The 24,473-nt window shown below is 45.9% G+C and overlaps 1 protein-coding gene across 1 annotated transcript; it reads left to right on the forward strand.

The window, feature by feature from the left end:
* The first annotated feature begins 1,037 nt into the window (after positions 1 to 1,037).
* On the forward strand, positions 1,038 to 21,788 carry med6 (mediator complex subunit 6). The gene is made up of 8 exons (XM_070878883.1): positions 1,038 to 1,073; positions 7,323 to 7,482; positions 10,539 to 10,627; positions 13,762 to 13,844; positions 16,397 to 16,505; positions 19,049 to 19,164; positions 20,108 to 20,135; positions 20,225 to 21,788. Exons 1-8 carry the CDS (start codon positions 1,052 to 1,054, stop codon positions 20,353 to 20,355), a joined length of 738 nt encoding a protein of 245 aa, XP_070734984.1. The 5' UTR covers positions 1,038 to 1,051; the 3' UTR covers positions 20,356 to 21,788.
* Positions 21,789 to 24,473: the final 2,685 nt, after the last annotated feature.

Genomic DNA, 24,473 nt, shown 5'->3' on the forward strand with positions numbered 1-24,473 from the left:
CCTGGTTCAGAGCCCGTTGCTCAGGGCCCATTGTTCACGACTCGTTGTTCAGAGCCCGTTGTTCAGGGCCCGTTGTTCAGGGTCCATTGCTCAGGGCCCATTGTTCAGGGCCCCTGGTTCAGAGCCCGTTGTTCAGAGCCCATTGTTCACGGCCCATTGCTCAGGGCCAATTGTTCAGGGTCCATTGCTCAGGGGCCATTGTTCACAGCTCGTTGTTCAGGGCCCATTGTTCAGGGTTCATTGTTTAGAGCCCATTGTTCAGGGTCCATTGTTCACAGCTCGTTGTTCCCAGCCCGTTGTTCAGGGCCCCTGGTTCAGAGCCCGTTGTTCAGGGCCCATTGCTCAGGGTCCATTGCTCAGGGTCCATTGCTCAGGGCCCGTTGTTCAGAGCCCATTGTTCACGACCCATTGTTCAGGGCCCCTGGTTCAGAGCCCGTTGCTCAGGGCCCATTGTTCACGACTCGTTGTTCAGAGCCCGTTGTTCAGGGCCCGTTGTTCAGGGTCCATTGCTCAGGGCCCATTGTTCAGGGCCCCTGGTTCAGAGCCCGTTGTTCAGAGCCCATTGTTCACGGCCCATTGCTCAGGGCCAATTGTTCAGGGTCCATTGCTCAGGGGCCATTGTTCACAGCTCGTTGTTCAGGGCCCATTGTTCAGGGCCCATTGTTCAGGGTTCATTGTTTAGAGCCCATTGTTCAGGGTCCATTGTTCAGGGCCCATTGTTCCCAGCCCGTTGTTCAGGGCCCATTGTTCCCAGCCCGTTGTTCAGGGCCCATTGTTCCCAGCTCGTTGTTCAGGGTCCATTGTTCACAGCCCGTTCAGGGCCCATTGTTCACAGCCCATTGCTCACGGCCTGTTGTTCAAGGCCCGTTGTTCAAGGCTCATTGTTCAGGGACCATTGTTCAGAGATAGTTATTTGCTCACAGCGGTTGCTAAGATCCAATTGTTTGCTCTCTGTGATACTTCGCGTCAAGCAAGAATTGCCGGCTGAGAGCGTCATCTCGTCGCGCCATGTGGCGATGACGCGCTGTTTGTGCGCCGGCAGGAGACAGAGATGGCGGCGGTGGACAGCAGAGGTATAGTGTGCGGGACGGGAGAGGGAGAAGGAGAGGTACAGTGTGTGGGCCGGGAGGGGGAGGGGTACAGTGTGCGGGGCGGGAGGGAGAGAGGTGCAGTGTGCGGAGCGGGAGGGAGAGGTACAGTGTGCGGGGAGGGGGAAGAGGTACAGTGTGCGGGGAGGGGGAGGGAGAGGTGCAGTGTGCGCGGGGGGGGGGGGGAGAGGGAGAGGTGCAGTGTGCGGGGGGGGGAGAGGGAGAGGTGCAGGGAGGTGTGGGGAAGGAGAAGTACAGTGTGGGGGGAGGGAGAGGTACAGTATGCGGGGGGGGGCGGGAGAGGTGCAGGGAAGGGGGGAGGCGGGAGAGGTGCAGGGAAGGGGGGGGCGGGAGAGGTGCAGGGAAGGGGGGGGGGGGGGGCGGGAGAGGTGCACGGAGGGGGGGGTGCGGGGGAGGTACAGTGTGCGGGGTGGGAGGGGGTGAGGCACAGTGTGCGGAGGGGGGAGGGAGAGGTGCGCCGGGGGGAGGGAGAGGTATAGTGTGTGGGGCGGGAGGGAGGGAGAGAGGTACAGTGTGATGGGGAGGGAGGGGAGAGGTACAGTGTGATGGGGAGGGAGGGGGAGAGGTAACGTGTGCGGGGAGGGAGGGAGAGGTAACGTGTGCGGGGAGGGAGGGAGAGGTAACGTGTGCGGGGAGGGGGAGGGAGAGGTACAGTGTGCGGGGAGGGAGGGGGAGAGGTACAGTGTGATGGGGAGGGAGGGTGGAGAGGTACAGTGTGCGGGGCGGGAGGGATTGGGAGGGAGACGTACAGTGTGCGGGGAGGGAGAGGTGCAGGGAAGGGGGGGGAGGGGGTGTGCAGGGAGGGGGAGGTACAGTGTGCGGGGCGGGAGGGGGTGAGGCACAGTGTGCGGAGGGGGGAGGGAGAGTTGCGGGGGGGGGTGGAGGGAGGGAGAGGTGCAGGAAGGGTTGGGGGGGAGGGAGAGCTACAGTGTGCGTTGCGGGAGGGAGAGGTGCAGTGTGCGGCGGGGGGGGGGGGAGGGAGAGGTACAGTGTGCGGAGGGGGGGAAGGGAGAGGTGCAGGGAAGAGGGGAGGCCGGAGAGGTACAGTGTGCGGGGAGGGAGAGGTGCGGGGGGGGGGGGGGGTGCAGGGGAAGGTACAGTGTGCGGGCAGGGGGAGGTACAGTGGGTGAGGCACAGCGGCGGGGCGAGGGGGAGGCACAGCGTGCGGGGCAGGAGGGAGGGGGAGAGGTATAGTGTGTGGGGTGGGAGGGAGGGAGAGAGGATACATTGTGATGGGGAGGGAGGGGGAGAGGTACATTGTGATGGGGAGGGAGGGGGAGAGGTACAGTGTGATGGGGGAGGGAGGGGGAGAGGTACAGTGCGGGGCGGAAGGGGGAGGGAGAGGTACAGTGTGCGGTGAGGGGGAGGGAGAGGTACAGTGTGCGGAGAGGGAGAGGTACAGTGTGATGGGGAGGGAGGGGGAGAGGTACAGTGTGATGGGGAGGGAGAGGGAGAGGTACAGTGTGCGGTGCGGGAGGGAGACGTACAGTGTGCGGGGAGGGAGAGGTACAGTGTGATGGGGAGGGAGGGGGAGAGGTACAGTGTGATGGGGAGGGGGAGAGGTACAGTGTGATGGGGAGGGAGGGGGAGAGGTACAGTGTGATGGGGAGGGAAGGGGAGAGGTACAGTGTGCGGGGCGGGAGGGAGGGGGAGAGGTACAGTGTGATGGGGAGGGAGGGGGAGAGGTATGGGGAGGGGGAGGGAGACGTACAGTGTGATGGGGAGGGAGAGGTACAGTGTGCGGGGAGGGGGAGGGAGAGGTACAGTATGAGGGGAGGGGGGGAGGGAGAGATGCAGTGAGGGGGGGGGAGGGAGGGGGGGGTGGAGGGAGAGGTGCGGGGGGGGGAGGGAGAGGTGCGGAGAGGGGGAGGGAGAGGTGCAGGGAGGGAGAGGTGCAGGGAGGGAGGGAGAGGTGCAGGGATGGGGTGGGGAGGGAGAGGTGCAGGGAGGGAGGGGGGAGGGAGAGATGCAGGGAGGGAAAGGGGGGAGGGAGAGGTGTAGGGATGGGGGGAGGGAGAGGTACAGTGTGCAGGGGGAGGAGAGGTACAGTGTGATGGGGAGGTGGAGGAAGAGGTGCAATGTGCGGGGAGGGAGGGGGTGAGGCATAGCGCGCGGGGAGGGAGGGAGAGGCACAGCGTGCGGTGATAGAGGGGGAGGGAGAGGCACAGCGTGCGGGGAGGGAGGTGGGGAGAGGTACAGTGTGCGGGGCGGGAGGGAGGTGGGGAGAGGTACAGTGTTTGGGGGCGGGAGGGAGGTGGTGAGAGGTACAGTGTTTGGGGGCGGGAGGGAGGTGGGGAGAGGTACAGTGGGAGGGAGGTGGGGAGAGGTGCAGTGTTTGGGGGCGGGAGGGAGGTGGTGAGAGGTACAGTATTTGGGGGCAGGAGGGAGGTGGGGAGAGGTACAGTGTGCGGGGCCGAAGGGAGGTGGTGAGAGGTACAGTGTTTGGGGGCGGGAGGGAGGTGGTGAGAGGTACAGTGTTTGGGGGCGGGAGGGAGGTGGGGAGAGGTACAGTGTGCGGGGTGGGAGGGAGGTGGGGAGAGGTACAGTGTTTGGGGGCGGGAGGGAGTTGGGGAGAGGTACAGTGTGCGGGTTGGGAGAGGTATAGTGTTTGGGGGCGGGGTACAGTGTTTGGGGGCGGGAGGGAGGTGGGGAGAGGTACAGTGTTTGGGGGCGGGAGGGAGGTGGGGAGAGGTACAGTGTGCGGGGTGGGAGGGAGGTGGGGAGAGGTACAGTGTGCGGGGCCGACCCCAGGACCTGGGTCCGGGCTGTGTGCCGGGAGCGACCTTTGAGCAGTGAGACCGGACCGGCCCCGGGGACAGGCTCCAGTTTATCGGAGTGGGATTTGTTTTTTGTCGCTCTTGTCTGGTTACTGACAAGCGATTGTTTTGGAGTATCTCCAAGCATTATCTGATAACAATTAGTTTGTCATATTCAGAGTTTGAACTTTGTTTAATCTTTCTGCACAGTTTCACTAGTTGCTGCTTTTTAAAGAGCCATTGGCTGCATTCTCAAATGAGCCCAGATGACAATTTACATTTATTTTAATTCTCCTAACCTCATGACCTCTGAGTGCAAGCGACCCACCTCCTGCTTCTTCGACTTTATTCCCACCAAACTTCCCTTCCTGGCTCCCATGTTAGCTGACATTGTTGATGTTTCTCCTCAGGTACTCTCCCTCTCTCCCTCAAATCTGCCGTTATCTCCAATGTTCCCTTTAAGCTGTGCAGCCGCGCAGCTCTCTGGACCTCCCATGCAGCCGGCTCGTCAATGGGGAAAACCCTTAAAGGGGCCACGCACCGCCAAAAAAGTAAACGGAAATACGAATCATAACCCCGCTTCTCAAAAAAACAATCCTTGATCCCTCCACCCTTGCATACTACCGCCCCATCTCAGAGGATATGTTTCAAGGACACCCTCAAAGCCTCCTTGATAAAGTGCAACATCCCCACCAACACATGGGTATCTCTGGCGCAAGATCGCCCAAAGTGGAGGAAGAATATCCAGGAGGACACTGAGCACCTCGAGTCTTGTTGCGAGAGCATGCAGAAAACAAGCGCAGGCAGCGGAAGGAGCATGCAGCAAAACAGACTCCCCACCCACCCTTTCCTTCAACCACCATCTGCCCCACCTGTTGCAGAGACTGTAATTCCCGTATTGGACTGTACAGTCACCTGAGAACTCCCTTTTAGAGTGGAAGCAAGTCTTCCTCGATTTCGAGGGACTGCCTATGATGATTGGTTCCTAATCCCCAATGTGACGGCAGTCTCATGCATCTCCCTCTCCCTTTGTCCTACCATCAGCAGGTGTGCTTTTAACCGTCTAAGTCACACTCCCTGGAATTGCTTCTATAAACCTCTACCTTTCCACGTCGCTCTCCTATTAGGCCTCCTTGAAATCCATCTCTTTTGGCTTTGTGTCTGTTTTCCTCATCCCTTTGTGATGTTCCTTGGGATATTTTTCGACTATGAAGACATTATATTAATGCAAGTTTTGTTGTGTAGAAGACATGATTTAGGGTTTCAGTTCTAGTGGAGGCAAAGTAAAGGTGGAGGCAGGTGATGTGTAGAGGTGGAAACAGGTGTTAATGGGTTTTGAAGCTATGCTTTCTTTCATTCATTTGCAGAATGTGGGCGTTGCTGGCAAGGTTGGCATTTATTGCCATCCCCTAGTTACCCTGGGGAGGTGGTGGTGGGTCCTCTTGAAATCGCTTCAGTCCGTGTAGTGAAGTTTATTACCACATTGTGCCTGGGGAATGGGGTCAGAATGCTCTAGTCTGAGCACGGGAGGTTCAAATGGTCATCTCTGGTGAGGAATCGGAAGTGGTGATCCACTAGAGATTAATCTTACAATTTAAAACATCTATTTTTATTTAATGGATCAGTAATAGAATTGGAATATTAGCAGATTAATCATTGATTTAGTGTCTATTTGACTGCACTCTTTTCAACATTAATACTCTTAAATTCCTTTTGAATAGTGTGATTCTACCATTAGCAGTACAAATTGAGATGTGTTGCCCTTTAAATCGTCATTGGTTGTTGTAGGTGCTACAACTTAGTTTTTATGGAATTTGTCCACAACATGAGAATTATAAAATCATACAGCACAGAAGGAGGCCGTTCGACCCATTGTGCCTGTGCTGGGTCTTTGAAAGAGCTATCCAGTTAGTCCCACTCGTCTACTCTGTCCCCATAGTCCTGCAAATTTTCCCCCTTCAAGTATTTATCCAATTCCCTTTTGAAAGTTATTAATAAATCTACTTCCAGATCACAGCACTCATTGCCTACATTTTTCTTTCCTCAAGTTGCCTCTGGTTCTTTTGCCAATGTCCTTAAATCTGTGTCCTCTGGTTACCGACCCCTCTGCCACTGGAAACAGTTTCTCCTTATTAACTCTTTCAAAAACTTTCATGATTTTGAACACCTCCATCAAATCTCCCTTTAACCTTCTCTACTCTAACGAGAATAACCGCAATTTCTCCAGTCTCTCCAAATAACTGAAGTCTTCATTCTTGGTACCATTCTAGTAAATCTCCTTCGCATCCTCTTTAAGGTCTTGACATGCTTCCTAAAATGTGGTGCCCAAAATTGGCCACAATACACAGCTGGTGCCAAACCAGTGTTTTATAAAGGTTTAGCATAACTTCCTTGCTTTTGTACTCTCTTTATTTATAAGGCCAAGGGTCCCGTATACTTTTTTAAAAGCCTTCTCAACTTGCCCTGCCACTTCAAAGACTGGTGTACGTACATCCCAGGTCTGCTCCTGCACCCCTTTTAAAATTAAACCATTTAGTTTACATTGCCTCTCCGCATTCTTCCTACCAAAATGAATCTCATCTCATCACATCACACTTCTCTGATTTAAATTTCAGCTGCCATGTATCTGCCCATTTTGCCACTGTTTATTACATTGCTCACTGTTTACTCCCTAAGTATGACACTGAAGTATCAGCCTGGCTTATGCAGTTGTCCAGAGAGTAGGGCTGAGAGGACTAAAGACTTTTGCGCAGAGGATACAACAGAGAAAGAGGGATGCACAGTAGACCAAATTCGAAGGTTAGGAGGGTTGAGTAGGGAACATAAGGGAGGTTGCAGAGGTAGCGTGGAATTTTATAGTGGTTGGTGCAAAGTTGGAAATAATTGCGTTTAGACCCTTGATCGCTCAGTTGGGGGGTACATTACCTGGTGTGGAATTGAGTTCTATAGACCAGCAAGATCTCTACATTAATTTCCATCTGTGCTGAGTTAAATAATCTCAACTATGGTGGTCATAAGCTGTCATAATAAGCCTTCGAACCTTGGACTAGGGAGGGGAAATGCCAACAGGGTTCCCACTAATATGGTTCTTGCTTAAATGTGCGCAAATCGGATGGAGAGGGGATTCGGGATGGCTGAGATGCCTTCACAGTTGAATAGCCTGTCTGATTGTCACTATCTAGATTGACACATGATGAATGGGCAGTTGGATGAGGTGCTGGAGGGTGCTTGATGCCCCTAGAACAGTAGTCCATCATTGCCTTCAGAAGATGGAAGGGAGGAAGAATTTAATGGCTCCTCTTAATACCTAGTTGCCTGAACAAGTAAATTTAGTGGAAGCTGTGTGGCAACTTTTATGTCTGTTTTCTCCCCTTCCCTCGTATCCCAAATAAATTAATCCAATTAACATGTTTTTTAAAACATTTTCACTTGTATTGGTGCGGTTCTATTTCCTCAGATAACCTCCTGGGGATCTCGTGGGTGGACAGTGCTTGGATTCCAATACTAAATCCAGGGAATGTGCTCGACTACTTCTCTGAAAGAAGCAACCCTTTTTACGATCGCACTTGCAACAATGAGGTTGTCAAAATGCAACGGCTTAGCCTGGAACATTTGCAGTAGGTGTTGGTTGTTGATTGGTATGCCCTCAAATGGAGTTCTGTTTAACATTTTCCCCAAGACTACAGAATAAAATCCATTTTTATGTTCAGTATTAGTATTTAAAGTTAATAGTGCCATTCGTGCTATCCTGCTGTAGGTAGGTCCAGTCAATCCGATTCCCTCAATATAATAAAAGAAGGCTATAAGAAAAGATGGGCAGTAATTCTAGGCCACGTGAAAGTCTAGGTTAATTTGACTATAGTCAAAAACCTTTTTCAAATTATTGGCCCTGAAATCCTGGTTCTGGGCTTCCCGCGGGTGGTCGCCTGAAAAAAGAAGAGAAAAGATGCGCACTTACCTTTTGCTTGGGCGCCCACCAGCGATTGTGGTTTTAGGTCTCTTCTGCATGCGCATCGGAGCACGTGCACCCCTGAATGGACGTAGAGCTGGAGCTAGAGTCACGTGGGCCTGGACACCCAATTAAGGTAAAGTATTCTCATTCATAATAATGGGCACTCCGTAAATAGGAGTTCTCATTATTATGAATGAGAATCTCACCCCCGCCCCCCCAACACCTAAACACAAATTTAAAAAAAACACATATTTAACATTAATTTAAATGTTGTAATTAGAGTTTAAAATAAACTTACCTTTAGTGAGCAAAAATGTGTTTTTAAATTTAATTTTTATATGTTTTAAAGCTCTTATGCTAGTAAAAGCAGGCTATGCACCTGCTTTTATCAGGTGCAAGAGTTTTAAGGACATTCGCTGGGCAAGAGATGGGCAAATATCGCAATCTTGCCCATGCGAATGTCCCTCTCCCCGAGATGCGTTGGATCCTGTCAAGCCAGAACTTGACATATCGGAAAAGCCGGTTTTCGGCGCATGCACATTGCGCGCCGAAAACTGGCTTTTGCGATGCCTCCCCGGGTCTGTACACACTCCGTACGGACCAGGGGAGGCCGAAATTTCAGGCCCATTGTCTCTTAAATGAGGCCAAATATGATTTTGGTTTATTGGCTCATGGTATAAAGAAATGGTTGGTCTTAATTTCAAATGTTAACTCATAAAATTTGCTACGTTATTGTGAGGTACAATTTGCTATATTATTGAGGAACAGTTTGCTGTATTATTGTGAGCTATGATTTGCTATATTATTGAGGAACAGTTTGCTGTATTGTGAACTACGATTTGCTATATTGTGAGCTACAAGTACTGTTAAGTTTTTTTTTCTCCATTTTCTGGTTTCTCTTTAAATCCTTCTCTCTTTTCTGTTCTTTTTTTTAGCTTTTCACTTTGTTTCTTGTTTATTGGGTACAGATTGATTCTCTCACTCCCAGCCGATGCATCCAGTGGCCCATTGGACCTGCATGGAATATTTTCTGCTGCATTTAATTAGGCTCTAGACCTGAGAACTTAGCAATCTTTGACTTGTAAAAGCATAGTCAAAAAATTTGCACATCACATTAGAGGTCAAAGCACACAGAATTACTGCAACTATTTTATGTTACAGTGAAATAAAACCCAGTGATTTCTAATTTGCTGCAGAAATGCTGCTACAACCAGAGTTCAATGCAATGACAGGGCATGTAGTATTGAACAATGTGCTACATTGTTCAAACATGTGCATCGTGGGGGTTGACTGCTGTATTTGTTAAAACTTCAAGATACCACATGTACTGTAGATTTAAATGGGGTCTGGAGTCTGAAATTTATTTTAAGTAGATATATTTAGTATAGTTTTTCCTTTTACAAATACTTTTATATAATTAAATAGATCACTTCTCACTGACTATTTGCATATTCAAATTCCCTTCTTCCCTCCCCCTAATTGTCTGTCAGGCTGATAAATTAACATTACTTGTTGGCTTTTTGGGGTTTTATGCTCGATATTTTTCACGGGTTCAGTGTCACTAACCACTCCCATAAGTGGATCCTATAGCCCCTACAATCTGGAGTGTTTCTTCACCTGCCAAATATCTGGGTAAGCAGTAGTTGGCCCAGGGATTGAACAGAGAATCCTTGCCACTGTACTCTAGTTTACTGCTATATGTAGCACAGGCCACCATATGATTCCCTTCATGTGTGGTAGGAGGATTGAATATACACTCTGATTGAAGTCCAGGCTGTAAACCAACAGTGAATTTATTTAACCAAGAATAGGTAAATGAATGATACTCAGTGCAAAACTGTATATGTCACAGTAATCAATGATTGTGCTCGATATGTCAATCATTCAGACACTTCCACTATGCTACCTTTTTTTAAAAAAAAGTGAAGCTTGAAAATGAATGTTCACTTTTTGTGTGGTGAACTTGTATAGGATGTTTATAATTGAATGAAATGCCTAGCTTTATTGATTCGTGACAGATTTTTTGACCATCTAAATGGGCCTCCATTCATACGCAGTTGCAGCAATCACACTATGCACACCAAGGGCTTACAGAGCTACGCCTGTCTCTGCCTTACCCTGTGGTGTGAGCAGTAGCTGCACTATAATGTAAATTGCCTCCTGCTTGCAGGAACCAGCTAGCAATAATTGATTTTCTCGCTGTATTTACACTGTGGCTAATGCTCAAGAATTCACAAAGTAATCTTAACGAGAAAAAGGCTTCATTTTTTATCACAATACAATCCAGAGGTTGTCATTACTGCTGCAAAACTGTTGACATCCCAGTCCCAGAAATGTTTCCTCCATTAGATCAAAGTGCCCCATTCTGTTTTCCTCACCAGTGGTCTTCATGACCTTTCTGAGTCAGATTGCCCAATTATCTACAGTGGTTACTTAAACACAAACTGTGCAATCCTGTTATTTGTCCTCCAATTACCTGACCCTTGCTTGCCTCTGATCCCAACCAATATGATAATGAGCCCTTTACTGTGTCCTTGTGACCATATTATGGTGTGTTTGGGTTGGGTTTCAGATAAAGTGACAGAACTTACTTGCTACCATCATGGAATGTGTGTGTGAAGTTATGTGCTAATTTAGGCACTTGTCCAGCGTGAGAATTGAAATTGATGAAATAACCTGGTGAAAGTATCACATCCAACACTTATTTTTGTTCTGGTGCAGCAATATGACTGGTTTGGAATACATTCTGCTACATGCTCAGGAGCCCATACTGTATATTATTCGAAAGCAGCATAGGTACTCAACACAAGGTAAGAAGCTTCTGTATCACTGAAGCTGGTTGCTGTGACTTAAGTTTGCCATGAGAGCAGTTTTACAATGCTCCATTGATGTACTGGTTGTCGTGAATGTTTAGATAGATTTTCAATCAAGATCAATTCCGAACTTCTTTATCGGTGTTACTGTTGGAGCACCCAAAGTGGTTTGCTGTCACTGTGTAAGAAACGAGCTGACCTTGATTATTTTTGGTGTGTTGAGAAAATGAGCGGAAAATGAAAAGTATTGCAGCAAAGATATATATTTGCTTTTTGAAGTTCACTGATAAAAATTAAGATGGGACAATTCAGGCAGACATGACAGTCGAATTGGCAAATATTTGAATTTCCTACAGAGGAGCTAATGCAGCTGAAACAATAAGTAGTGGTTGCAGCATTTGTGCACCCACCCCCCCACCCCCACCCCCCCACCCCCACCCCCCCACCCCCACCCCCCCCCCCCCACCCCCACCCCCACCCCCACCCATGATTTGTTCCATGCTACTGCTTTTGAATATGTTCTGCTTAGTGTTTGACAGTTATTTAATAGTTGTGCCTAGCTTTATATTCTAGCTTACTCCTAAACTGGCACTGTTTAGGGAGAAATACTTGCCTAAAATCTCTCGAAGTGTCACACTGCAAGGTAATCATCATCACCTGTAGTGCAGGATGCTTTTTAATTCATTAAATTTGATTGAACATGTGGCATGACTAATTGTTTTCAATGCATAGGCCCCTCCCTAAAGTCTGCATACTGTTTGCTTTCGCTATTTTCCAAATATTGTGCTTTATAACTTCCCATATTTACAGAACTAAAGCCATGTGTACATTTTCTGACCAATGGATGAATGCAAGAAAGAAAGACTTGAATTGATAAAGCCCCTTTTATGACCACTGGACATCTCAAAGTGCTTTACAGCCAATTAAGTACTTTTGGAGTGTAGTCACTGTTGTAATGTGGGAAATGTGGCAGCCAATTTGCGCACAGCAAATGCCCACAAATCGCAATGTGATAATGACTGTTTTTGTTATGTTGATTGAGGGATAAATGTTGGCCAGGACATCGGGGATAACTCCCCTGCTCCTTTTTGAAATAGTGCCATGGAATCTTTTACGTCCACCTGAGAGAGCAGACAGAACCTCAGTTTAACATGCAGCTAAATTAAGATGTTCTTGTTATACAGCACGTGACAGTGAAATACCTTGGAAGTGTACACACTGTTCTAATGTAGAAGAATATGGCAGCCAATTTACACAGCAATAGCAATAATGACCAGATAATCTGTTTGAGCAATGCTGGCCAGAAGGCTGGGAGAACTCCTCATCACCTCATCTAAGGGATACTAAAGGAATCCAGGGATATGGAGCTAGTGTGGAGTAGGGGTAGAAGATCAATTGTGAAGATACCTCCTGGCACCCAGGCTGCGAAAAGTTGCGGTCTCGGGCCTCAACGCGGAGGGCAGCGTAATGGCCCACGGATCCCAGGGACGCAGGTGGTTTGGAAGAACACATGGGCCTGGTTCTCCAATGACAAAGGAGAATTCCATTGCAATCATTTACTAAGGGAATCTCCGAATGACATGCATGGAATCCCGAAATGTAAAAATTAAACAATGAACAGATTTTGAATTTTAATCATAATTACCTTCATTCCACCAAACATAATAAAAATGTAATGGTTTGATAATTTCACCCATCATTAAAATTGTAACCTGGGGCAATATTTGCATAAACTCATTTAATATAAAGTGTAGGTGCATAATTTTTGAAATGTAAATGTTTAATTTAAGCTTTAGATATCCCGTTATGCTGATGCAAAGAGGCCTACACCAGTTTGCATCCATTTACGTGGGCAATTGCTGGCCCGATGCTGGTCAAATAACCCAACTCTGCGCCAACAATTGTTTTTCCGGAGCCCCCGTGGATGCAAGCGCATGTGGAAATCGGAAGTTGCGGACATTTCAAAGGGATTACGACGGCACACTGAGTATGGCATCACAGGGCCAGCATCTTCCATTTTAATCCTCCTTTTTTTCCCCAAACTTTAAAAAAAAACTGCGTTCGTTAATCCTCTAAGCGAATACAATCACCATTAATTTCTCTACTGTGGAACAGAAGGAACATTCTGAGTCAGCAATGAGACAATGTTTTGAAAGCTCAGTATATTTTAGTTCGTAACCACTTCCCTGTTTTTCCTTCTGGAACTAGGGCAGTGTGGATCACGCCCAATCCACTGTTGTGCATTTGCAAGCAGCTAGCTCCAATGTCGGTGTTTGACTGAAGTCCACAAGAGAGCTATCCATCTTCGACCCTAAGGGCTAGCATTCATAGGATCATAGAATGATACAACACAGAAGGAGGTCATTCAGCCTATCGTGCCTGTGCCTGTGCCTGAGCATTCTTGCCTTTCGTCAGAAGTTTGAGCAACCTACTAGGATGCCAGCACATAATCAAGTTTGACACTCGAGCACAATACTGAGGAAGAGCTGCATAGTGGCAGGTACCATTATTCAGCAGAGACTTTGATCTGAAGCCTGACTACCTGTTGTGGTGGTGTTCAGGTGGATCTCGAAGATCCCACGACACTATTTGAAGAACCCATCTTTCCTTGCAACAGTAGCAAAAATGCTCATTCATTTTGTTGCTGCTTTGGGGGACCTTACTTTGTGCAGAATGGCTCCCGTGTTTGCCTACGTAAGTCACTGCACCTAAATTGTGTGTGAGGTGCTTTAAGCAGTTGGTGAGAGACGTGATAATGTACCATATAACCACAAGTATGTCTGTCCTGTCCTTTTGGTTCAGGTGGTGAGTAGCTGGGAAGACAGTAGATTCACAAAAAACGTTGGGATTCCACTCATGCTGGCGATGTTCCTGCTGTAGTTCCATATCGAACCACTTCACTGAAGGTCAATTCCATGTGCACGACTTGCAAGCGCACCTTTGCTGAAGTGATGGGATGTGGAGCCGCATCTCTTGCATGCCCAGATTCATTTGCTGCAATGAAAATGATTGTGTCATAATCAAGATTAAAAATGTGTGCAACATTATCATCTTTTATCCCTGAAAAGAAAATCTACTCTCTGCGTATAATTTTAGATTAATTCTTTGTGATTTTTTTCCCCCCTTTCTAGTTACTCCTTTGGCTGACTATTATATCATTGCTGGAGTGGTGTATCAGGCTCCTGATTTGGGATCAGTAATAAACTCTAGAATGGTGGGTGACTTTGCTTCAAGTGATTTTTTTTTTTATTACTAGATATGGTGTCCCAATTAAAATGATTTATTTTTAGTGTTGTAAATGTTGTTGATCACTTAAACTGGGGATCAAGGCCAATTTATTTTGCTTGCAGTGCTAATTTGCATTTTAATAGTTTGCCTTTGCCAGAAAAAAGAGCAATGTTCCATCTCTTCTCTTCCCTGCCTCCCACTGCAGTTACATTATACATAAGTGGTGTAACAGTGAAAATCGATAGCTGTGTTTTGTGACCTGATATACTACTTGTCACTCTCCATTTACATTTCAGAAAAAAGCAAAAGCCCATTAAACTGATAAAAAGGGAAACTAATTATGTCAAACTTAAATGCGAACTGTTCAGTAAACCTTCAAAAAGAAATCATAGAACCATAGCATAGTACAGCACAGAAGGGAGGCCATTAGTCCCAGTAAGTCTGCGCCGGCTCTTTCGAGAGCAGTCCAGTTAGTCTCACTCCCCTGCTTTTTCTCCGTATCCCTGCAACTTTTTCTCCTTCAAGCATTTATCCACTTCCCTTTTGAAGGCTACTATTGAATCTGTATCCACCACCATATCAGGCAGTGCATTCCAAATCCTAACCACTGGTTGCATCAAAAAGATTTTCCTCCTGTCGCCTCTGGTTCTTTTGTCAATCACCTTAAATTTGTGCCCTCTGGTTAGCGACCCTTCCACCATGGGAACCAATTTCTCTTTTTATTCTATCTAAACCGTTTAGGATTTTAAAGACCTTTATCAAATCTTCTCTTGGCCTTCTCTGCTCTAAGGAGAACAACCCCAGCTTCTCCAGTCTATCCACGTAACTGAAGTCCCTCATCCCTGGAACCATTCTAGTAAATCTCTTCTGTACCCTCTCCAGATCCTTCACATCCTTCCTAAAGTGTGGTGCCTAAAATAGGACACAATACTCCAGCTGGAGCAGAACTAGTGTTTTATATAGGTTTAACATAACTTCCTAGCTTTGGTACTCTCTGTCTCTATTTATAAAACCTAGAATCCCATATGCTTTATTAACTGCTTTGTTAACCTGTCCTGTCACATTCAAAGATTTGTGCACAAACACTCCAGGTCTCTCTGTTCTTGCACCCCCTTTAAAATTGTACCATTTAGTATGCATGGTCGTCCCTAATCAATGTTCATGGTCCTTTTTAAATTTGCTGTGGATGCACGGTATCTTCCAGCGACAGCAACTCGTATGCAGCCTGCACAGGACCTCCTGATTGTGGCCACACACCTTATCCTTCCTACTAAAATATATCACCTCACACTTTTCTGTGTTGAATTCTACCTGCCATATGTCCGCCCATTCCACCAGCCTGTCTATGTCTATTGCTATCTTCTTCACTGTTTACTGCACTTCCAGGTTTTGTGTCATCTGCAAATTTCAAAATTGTGCCCTGTACCCCCCAAGTCCAAATCATTAAAGTATATCACAAATAGCAATGATCCTAGCACTGAACTTTTGGGAACACCACTATATACCTCCCTCCAGTCTGAAAAACAACCATTCACCACAACTCTGTTTTCTATCCCTTAGCCAATTTTGTATCCATGCTGCTGCTGCCTCTTTTATATCGCATGGGCTTCAATTTTGGGAACAAGCCTAGTATGTGGTACTTTATCAAATGCCTTTTGGAAGTTCATATACACAGCATCAACTGCACTGCCCTCATCCACCCTCACTGTACCTCATCAAAAAAACTCAATCAAGTTAGTCAAACACGATTTGCCTTTTACAAATCCGTGCTGGCTCTCCTTGTCTAAGTGGTAATATTCTCCTAGATTATCACCACCACAACCAACATTAAACTGACTGGCCTGTAATTGCCAGGTTTATCCTTCTCTCCTTTTTGAACAAGGGTGTAACATTTGCAATCCTCCAGTCCTTTGGCACCACCCCTGTACCTAAGGAGGATTGGAATATTGTGGCCAGCTCCTCTGCATTTTGTACTCTTACTTCCCTTAGTAACCCAGGATGCATTACCAACTGGACTGGGTTGCTTTCATGAGTCTTTCGGACCCACTACTGATAGTGTTAAAATTTTCAGAGATCGCGTTCAGCTGCCATGTTGCTCCTCTGCCATTTTGAAACTTAACTGGGTAATTACTTGTCTAAGTCGAACACCACGACGGCCTCAGTGTGATGCTGTTTAAACATCCTGCAGGCTAGATCTAGTGCACTTGTGCCACTGGATAAAGGCCTAGCTCTGTCAAGCCTGTGTGGTGGCTGATGTGCAACGGTAAAAAAATCCACGCACAGGCATCTTCCACCCCTTCGATTGAAGTTCAGGACTGCAATATCAGGTCCTTCATTGACTCATCTGTGAACTCATCCCTTTTGGTGTGGAAGCAAGTTATTCTTGTTTGAGGGACGGCCTATGATGATGATGACTTGATGTGATCTCACACTACAGCTATCCTTCATGCCAGCATTTTTTATATATTGTGAAAAGTACAGTACGCTGTTGGAGATGTGCCAACTGTTGTGTTTTTATTCCTTTTCCTCCCAAAATAGCTGACCGCAGTACACGCTGTTCAGTCTGCATTTGATGAAGCCATGTCTTACTGCCGATACCATCCCTCCAAAGGATACTGGTGGCATTTCAAGGATCAAGAGGAGAGGGGTAAGTTGTAACATTGTGATACCAAGGTGCTTGCTGTACTTCAGAACTTCAGAAAGTGTTAGTGATATGCCACCTACTGGTGGAAAAACATAACCAGACATGTGGCACTTGCTGTCCTTGATCTGTGGATGAAGGATCCTGGCATTTTATAATTAGTCCTTGTTTTCAAGCAAGCCTTTGTCATATCCAATGAATTTAGAGATGCTATTCATAAACCAGGTAGAATATCAAAAATGGTCTGAGGCCCCTTATGAAGGCATGCTGGGTAATTGTATCACTTAGTGTAACCCATCCAAGGCAGCATTGACCCTGCTGAATGCCTGCTCTCTGCACACTCTATTAAAAAAATGTGCACATATACATCACAAGTACCCAGAGAGCCCGCAGTATAAACAGGACCTGCCTCACCCACACGTTCTCACATGAAGACTGATTCATGCCACCAGAGGGTACTTAGTGCAGTTGTTATATTATGGAACGACTAATCCAAATCCCTGGGTTAATAATTCAGTGACTGTGAGTTCAAATCCCACCATGGCAGTTTGAAAGTTTGAATTCAGGTTTAAAAGGAATACCTTTTATTTTTAAAAAAAATACGGCCTTGAAGGTGTCTGATTATTGTACAAACCCAACTGGTTCCGTAATGTCCTTAAGGGAAGGAAATCCTTACCCGCACTGGCCTATATGTGACTCCAGTCTCATGCCAATTTGGTTGACTCTTAACTGCCCTCTAAGATGCATCAACTCACTTGTATCAAACTGCTAAAAAGAATAACAAAATCCTGGAACTTCCTACTTAACAACACTGGGGGTACCTTCATCACATGGACTGCAGCCATGTGATGAAGGTACAGGGCACCATTCAGGATAACTAGGGAGCGGCAATAAATGCCGGCCTTACCAGTGATGCTCACATCCCGAGAGTGAATTATTTAAAAAAAGGTATAAAGCAGATGTCAGAGATTCAGGAATGAGTCTAATTGGCTGCAACAATATGATTCACAGCAATCAGTGAGCTGGTTTGCATCATCATAATGATCATGACTTCTAGCCTTTATAATGCCATGCAAAAGAGTAATGTTTAAATTCTTGTGAACAAGTGGGAATCTCTCTCAGATTTTACCAAAAAAACAAGCAGCAAATCCAGTTTCTGGAGGAGGGCAATCCTGCAGGTTTCTGTTACGAAGCAGACAGGCAGCAGTCTTTTATCTGCTTTTTGAGTGGTTTGCATAATCTAGTTTGATTCTCGTGCTGGTGGTTGAAAGGTGCCAACTTTCTAAATGAGTAGTCATTGACCATCCGAATGCTTTGCTCCATCTAATGCCACGTTGCCACTGTGAAGTTGAGAGAATTGACGACGGCAACCACGGGACACAAGTGTAGCAAAGAGGTGCAGGGAAGGGAATTTAGGCTGCAGTTATATCGCACAGTTGGTCTGGGACCAGTGGATGCAAAGTGCAGCTGGTAAAAACCATGCGTGATGTTGCAGGCTGTGAATTACACAGTAAGGCAGAAAGACTTGCATTTATATAGCGCCTTTCACGACCACCGGACGTCCCAAAGTGCTTTACAGCCAATGAAGTACTTTTGGAGTGTAATCACTGTTGTAATGTGGGAAACCCGGCAGCCAACTTGCGCACAGCAAGCTCCCACAAACAGCAATGTGACAATGACCAGATAAGCTGTTTTTGTTATGTTGATAGAGGGATAAATATTGGTCAGCACACCGAGGATAACTCCCTTGCTCTTCTTCAGTATAGTGCCTTGGGATCTTTTATGTCCACCTGTGAGGGCAGACGGGACCTCTGTTTAACGTCTCATCTGAAAGATGGCACCTCTGATAGTGCAACGCTCCCTCAACACTGCACTGGAATGTCAGCCTAGATTTATGTGCTCAAGTTCCTGGCGTGGGACTTGGAGCTACAAACCTCTGATTCAGAGGCGAGTGTGCTACCCACTGAGCCACTGGCTGACATAGTACATGGCAGGAGATGGCTCTGTGCATATGCAAACTTCAGCTTCCTGGCTGATATGTTTATAATATCTTGAGATAATTTTTACTTTATTAAAAAATGAAGACCTCTGCAGCAGGACCAATGGGGACTGGCCTTGCACTGGGGCTACACTCCACATACAGCCAAACCCATGTGACGTCAGAGAGGGGTCTTACACTCCTTGGTTTTAGGCATCCTGAAATTATATTGTCACGCCCAAAACCCTTTGCATTGATGAGAAAGTGGCGGTTAATAAATGCAAGTGATTTAGATTTTTGCAGGATTTTCTATCACAAGGCCTGCTGTGCTAGGCCCAGCCTCTGAAAGACACGGGAACTCACTATCAAGTTCAACAATGTGCATGAACAGCAGAGAGGAACTTTGTGGGATAGTGCAATTGGTGAAACAATACCTCCATAAAGGATCTAGTACATTAACTTACATTCAACAAAGCCGTTTAAAAAGGTGACTGACTGTCTTCAAGGTAGCTGGCATTATTATTTGTCTTTTTTTAATCCCTCGCGCCCCCTTTCTCCCCACCTCACCCAGATAAAGTAAAACCAAAATCAAAGAAGAAAGAGGAGCCGAGTTCAATATTCCAGCGCCAGAGAGTGGACATGCTGCTTCTGGATATCCGGCAAAAATTCCAGCCCAAGTACATTCAGGTAAATGTCTGTCTGCATCTCTTTAGGTCCTTTTAAAAGAAATTCAATGAAGCAGTACAGAGGCAGATGGTTACCGACAGTGCTGCAGTGTTCTTTAATTCAACAATGTGTAGGGAGGGGGCAAGGTTTGAATCCTACAGTGGGCATAGGATTCTGTGATCTTTCAGATGGGTTTCATGGAGATATCCACTGTAGTGCAGCAGAATGACTCACCACTATCCCACTTTGGAGGGCCCAGTGGTTGTACCACTTTCTGAGTCCCATTTTAATAACCATCACACTTTGCCAGTTAAGGAGTTGCTCCAGGGGATCTGAACCTGCCTTAATTAAAAAGGGTTTGTCATTATTCAAAATGTGGAGGGCAGGGGGGAGGGGTTATGGAAAAAATGGCAGCCACCTTGCAGGTCCAATATACTCCATATAAAGCGCATGGATTTGAACAGCTCCATTTATACATCGATTTGAGCCTTTGAGTCCTCCCTCGGAAAGGGTGGTGGAAAAAATATTGTTTGTTGCAGTATACATGTAAAGCAGGTTTCCCCATTCTCTCCCTCCCATTTACATCCATACCATCCTCCTTTGCTGAAAAGGTGGCACAGTCCAACTGTTGGCAGGTTTTATTGAAAGTTGCTTCTCGGCTGGCTTGGCAGAAGTAGTGGCTTGACTGGGCCAGAAAAGTACAGCATGCTACCTTTGTTAGTTTCTACGACCCCTTTTACCAAGTGAGTCTGGAAACTGGGCGCTCTCACCCTCTGGAGAAGCCGAGTACAACAGAGAGTTGCCTCTCTCATTTTAAACACTAATGCTCATTACAGTGAACAGAAGTTCCGCATATTAATGTAACTACTCAACAATGCAATGCAAGACATTTTATTTCCTCTGATCTTGGTGCTACGAATGTCCTGAAGTGTTCTTTATATTGACTCTTGGTTTTCATTTTCAGCCCAAATCTGGAGACAAACCTGTGCCAGGTGAGTTTTCTTTTGTGAATCAAGCCAATAGGCTTCTAGACAAATATATCAAATATGACCACCTTTATGTGCATATTTTTGCTTTTCAGTGGAGCAGGTAAAAAAAGAATCCGAGCCAACAACTGAAACCATCAAACAGGAGGAAAAAGACTCCACAAAGAACTCTCAGCAGAGTTCAACCACCAAAGCTCCCCCTGAGAAACGGATGAGGCTCCAGTGAAGAGGTGGTGAATGTCTTGCCATGCTGGGGTTGAATCACCAACTCTCTGGCTCAGTTCTTGTGGTTTATTTTATACAGAAGTGGATATTTTTGTGCTTTGTTTTTATACTCCAAACATGACACGAGTGCAGTCTCTTGGAGGAGCCTAACCCTTTAGGTTCCTCAGTCCTCTTCCATTTCCAAATGGACATCTGTTCTTGTTGCTTCCGATGTTATTTTCTGTACATTATCCTGCTTTAGTTGAAGGAAGAGGAACCAGTAAAAGACGCAAAACTATCATTTTAAGAGTTACAGGGTTAAAGTTTAGACTGAGCAATGAAGACTATTGGTGCTCGGAAAGATACTGAGGAAATGAGTGATGAATAAGACCTTCTGTACACGTGGCTGGCATTCGTCTGATGAGCACCTTTCTTCAGGCGACGGATACCTATAGGCAGTAGAAGTTGGAATAACATTGCATACGGACACCCTTCCAGTAATGCTGTCGTTTAATAGCCATTTTAAAAAGGCTGTTTTATATAAGGGCTACAGTTTTCCAATGTGCATTGATGGTCAATGGTAAAGTGTTTTGTTTGTAGCACAGATTATTCCACCTTCTGTGGAACAATGCCACAGTGCTGCTTTCCATTTGACTGAGATTGGTAACTCATTGTCTGGGGAGCTGTGGGTGTGAATGTGAGTCCTATCGCTGTGTGCTTCTTAGCAATGCCCTGTGTCGCTTTGTAAAGTGAGATTATTAAAAATCAAAAGAACCAGAAGCTCCTCAGCTGATGGCTTACTCGGTAAAGACATCTTTTAGTGAAGTGCTAAGATGGTTTCCAGGTTCAAATCCTGGTTTATACTGAGTTACATGTTATTAGTTGGCTTCAGCCCTCCTGGCCTACAGAAGGGAAGATCAGGGAGAGTTCCTGCTCCTGATGACTGTCTCATGGATCATTTATGAGTGCAGACTGAAAGTGAGAACAGGATCTGTCTGTGCAGTGATGCCTTCTGCTGTTGAATAGCCTTCTGAAAGTCAATGATTATGCTCACATATTAGGTGCTTGGATGGGGTATTGGGTGGATGTTAGCACCTGCACAGCTTTATCACAGCAAGATTCAGGACCTCCAGAAGAGCGGAATAGAAAATATAAGGCAAAGGTGCTGTACAAATGGTTTCCATTCAACTGCCGTCAGCTCCACACTCCGCACTGCTTGAAGTTTTGACTGTACATTCTACGATGCATTTAGCAGTGTAAGGAAGGTGTAGTACTTGTCATTTTCTAGATACTTACTGACTGGAGCTGAAAATGGAGGGAATAATCTGACCTTTAAATTTAAGTAAGCAATTTTTTTAAATCGTGTGATTAAAGATGTGGCTCTCTGGTGCTGAAAATAGAATGTGAGAAGAGACTAGAGTTTTGTGTATCACTGAATAAAGAAGTCTGAAATTATGTTGTGATAAAACGTGTATTTTTAAGAATGAACTAGTCGACATCCTGTGTCATCAGGGCTGGCGGGAGGAATGGATAATTGGAGCAAAATGAGGAAGTGCTGGAGGAGAGGGGGAGAGGATGGGGAAGGTGAAAGGAAGCCGGACAATAATCTTGGGCAGTGGGGAGAATTGTGATCCTCTTCCCTCCGCTGGGAGCAGAATATCTCCGTGTGAGCAGCAGGGATCAGTAGGCTAGCCTTCCACCTGCTGAGCTCCTCTTCGGACAGGCCTAGATCCTTTAACAAAAAACGGTGGAAGTTTCTCCCATCCTCTCTCCCGGTAGTGTAACGGGCAAACTGTCCTGTGGGGTGGGGAAAGGGAGTGAAGGGGAAAGGGAGTGAAGAGGCACCGACCGGCAGGGACTTTCTGACATTGATTTCTCCAACGTAGTTTTACATCAATGGAGCTGGAGAGTTAAACCACAATTAACTTTGTTTCATAGGCTGCTGTAGTGGGAGGGTGAAGGCATTCAATTAGGACAAGTGATGAGTGAGCTAGGTTGTGGATTGGGAAGCAACATCCTGATATAAAATCAGAACAAAATTATGGTGCAGGGCTCCTGCTGGCCACTGTGTAGAAATTAAGACAAAATACAATCATTATCACCTGTATGTATTTGCAGCTATTTTACACTGAAAAGCCCCCTCACAGCACCACCTACACGCATAATAGAATTGGGTGACATACCTATGGATTTTAATCTAAAACTAGTTGATCTCCCACAACATTGAACACGGAATCAAGACCAAGTGCAGTACTAACATCCAGCAAGGTTATAGGGTGGGAGATTGACCCTGCTTGGATGAATGGGAGGAGGGGTAGAGATGATGGGGAGGTTGTGAGGCAATGGAATAGGGAAAGGTGATGGAGAGAATGCTATTGGGCTAAATGTGTGCTCTTAGTCATGGTTAAGTGCCACATATATTTGCCAAACTTGTTCCCTTCCCCCAGGTATATTGAAAGGGACTTTAATTCTCCAATCAAAGCTGATCCTAATGAGCCCTGCTGGTAACTATAAGACACTTATCATTTCTAGACACCTTTCTTGTTCAATAAATCACATAACCAGTGACTTGTAAATTATTGTCTCAAATTCTGTTTTGTCTTCCTTCGCTTCTGCAGTGATTCAGTCAGTCTGGCATGTAGACTTTTGATTTGAATGACATTGGATCCTCCCTGCTCGGATTCCAGAGAGCGAAATGAACCCTGTATCAACAGTATGCCTACATTTCACTTCATGTCTGTGTCAAATTCTGACATCGCACCCACATTAGGCACATTTCTGTGTCATACACAGCTGACTGGCTCATATTCAAATTTGACCCACTTGGATTTATTTTTTCCATTTGATCTATTTTACAAATATAATTGCGACTAAGAAGCAAGTGAGCCAATCAAATCATTAAAAATATTTTTGAGGCTGTTTATGGCCGCTATTTTTGTCTTAATTATTGCAGCTCACCAATCACCTGTCGTTGCTGAGCTACACTGGCTCATGGTTCCCCCAATGCCTGCAATTTAAAATTTTCAGCATGTTTAAATACGTTCATGGTCTCCCGTCCTATTTCTGTAACCACCTCCAACTCTATAACCCCGCCCGTCCCAGTTGTCTGTTCTGTCAACTCTTGCCTCCTATTCATCCCCATTTCCTTGGTCCAACATTGGCAGTTGTGCCTTCAGCTGTCTCCTAGCTAAGCTCTGGAATTCTCTCCTCGTATGTTTTCAGAGAAATTGGCCAGATTTCACCCCTAATTGCCCTTGGGTTTTTGATCTGGGTTTTTACTTCTCCCAGGAGACTATGTGGCAACTAGGGGTAGGGAGTCTCGTCACCTGATGCATAAAGCATCCCAACTGTATGGAACAGGCTAGTTGGATCATCTCGCCATTTTCTGTCCAAAATTTATGTATGCTTGTAAATGCCTCTGCCTCCTCTCCTCCCCTTTAAAACCCTCCTTAAAATGTCCTCTTTGACCAAGCTTTTGGTCACCCTTCTTGATATCTCCTTTTTTTGGGCTCGGTGTCCATTTTTGTCTGATTGTACCTGTTTTTGTACATTTAAAGGCATATAAAGTTATTTCAATTGTGTGTTGTAATGTGATCCCTTAGTTCCTTTCTTTTTCCAAATGATTTAAAACCCTGTGAATTTGTCATAGCTTTGTTCAAGTAAAGTTTCACATTTAAGCTGTTTATTTTCTACTTGAGAGCGAAGCTGAGATAGATGGATAATTTGAACACCTGTGTTTTCTTTGTTTACATGTATTCAGGATCCTCCTTCAAAATGATCTTTTACAGAAATGTATTCTCAGTGGAAATCAATTTGAGAATTGGATAAATGACAACTTGTATTTATACAGCGCCTTTAATGTAGTAAAACATCCCAAGGCACTTCACAGGAGTGCTACAAGACAAAAATAAATTTGACACCGAACCACATAAGAAATTACGGCAGATGACCAAAAGCTTGGTCAAAGAGGTAGATTTTAAGGAGCGTCTTAAAGAAAGATAGAGAGTCGGAGAGGTTTAGGAAGGGAGTTCAAGAGCTTGGGGCCTAGGCAGCTAAAGAGACGACCACCAACGGTTGAGCAGTTATAATCAAGAGGGCAGAATTTGAGGAACGTCGACATCTCTGGGAGGGTGGAGGAGA

The sequence above is a fragment of the Pristiophorus japonicus genome, chromosome 4 (assembly GCF_044704955.1).
Source record: "Pristiophorus japonicus isolate sPriJap1 chromosome 4, sPriJap1.hap1, whole genome shotgun sequence".
Taxonomy (NCBI): domain Eukaryota; kingdom Metazoa; phylum Chordata; class Chondrichthyes; family Pristiophoridae; genus Pristiophorus; species Pristiophorus japonicus.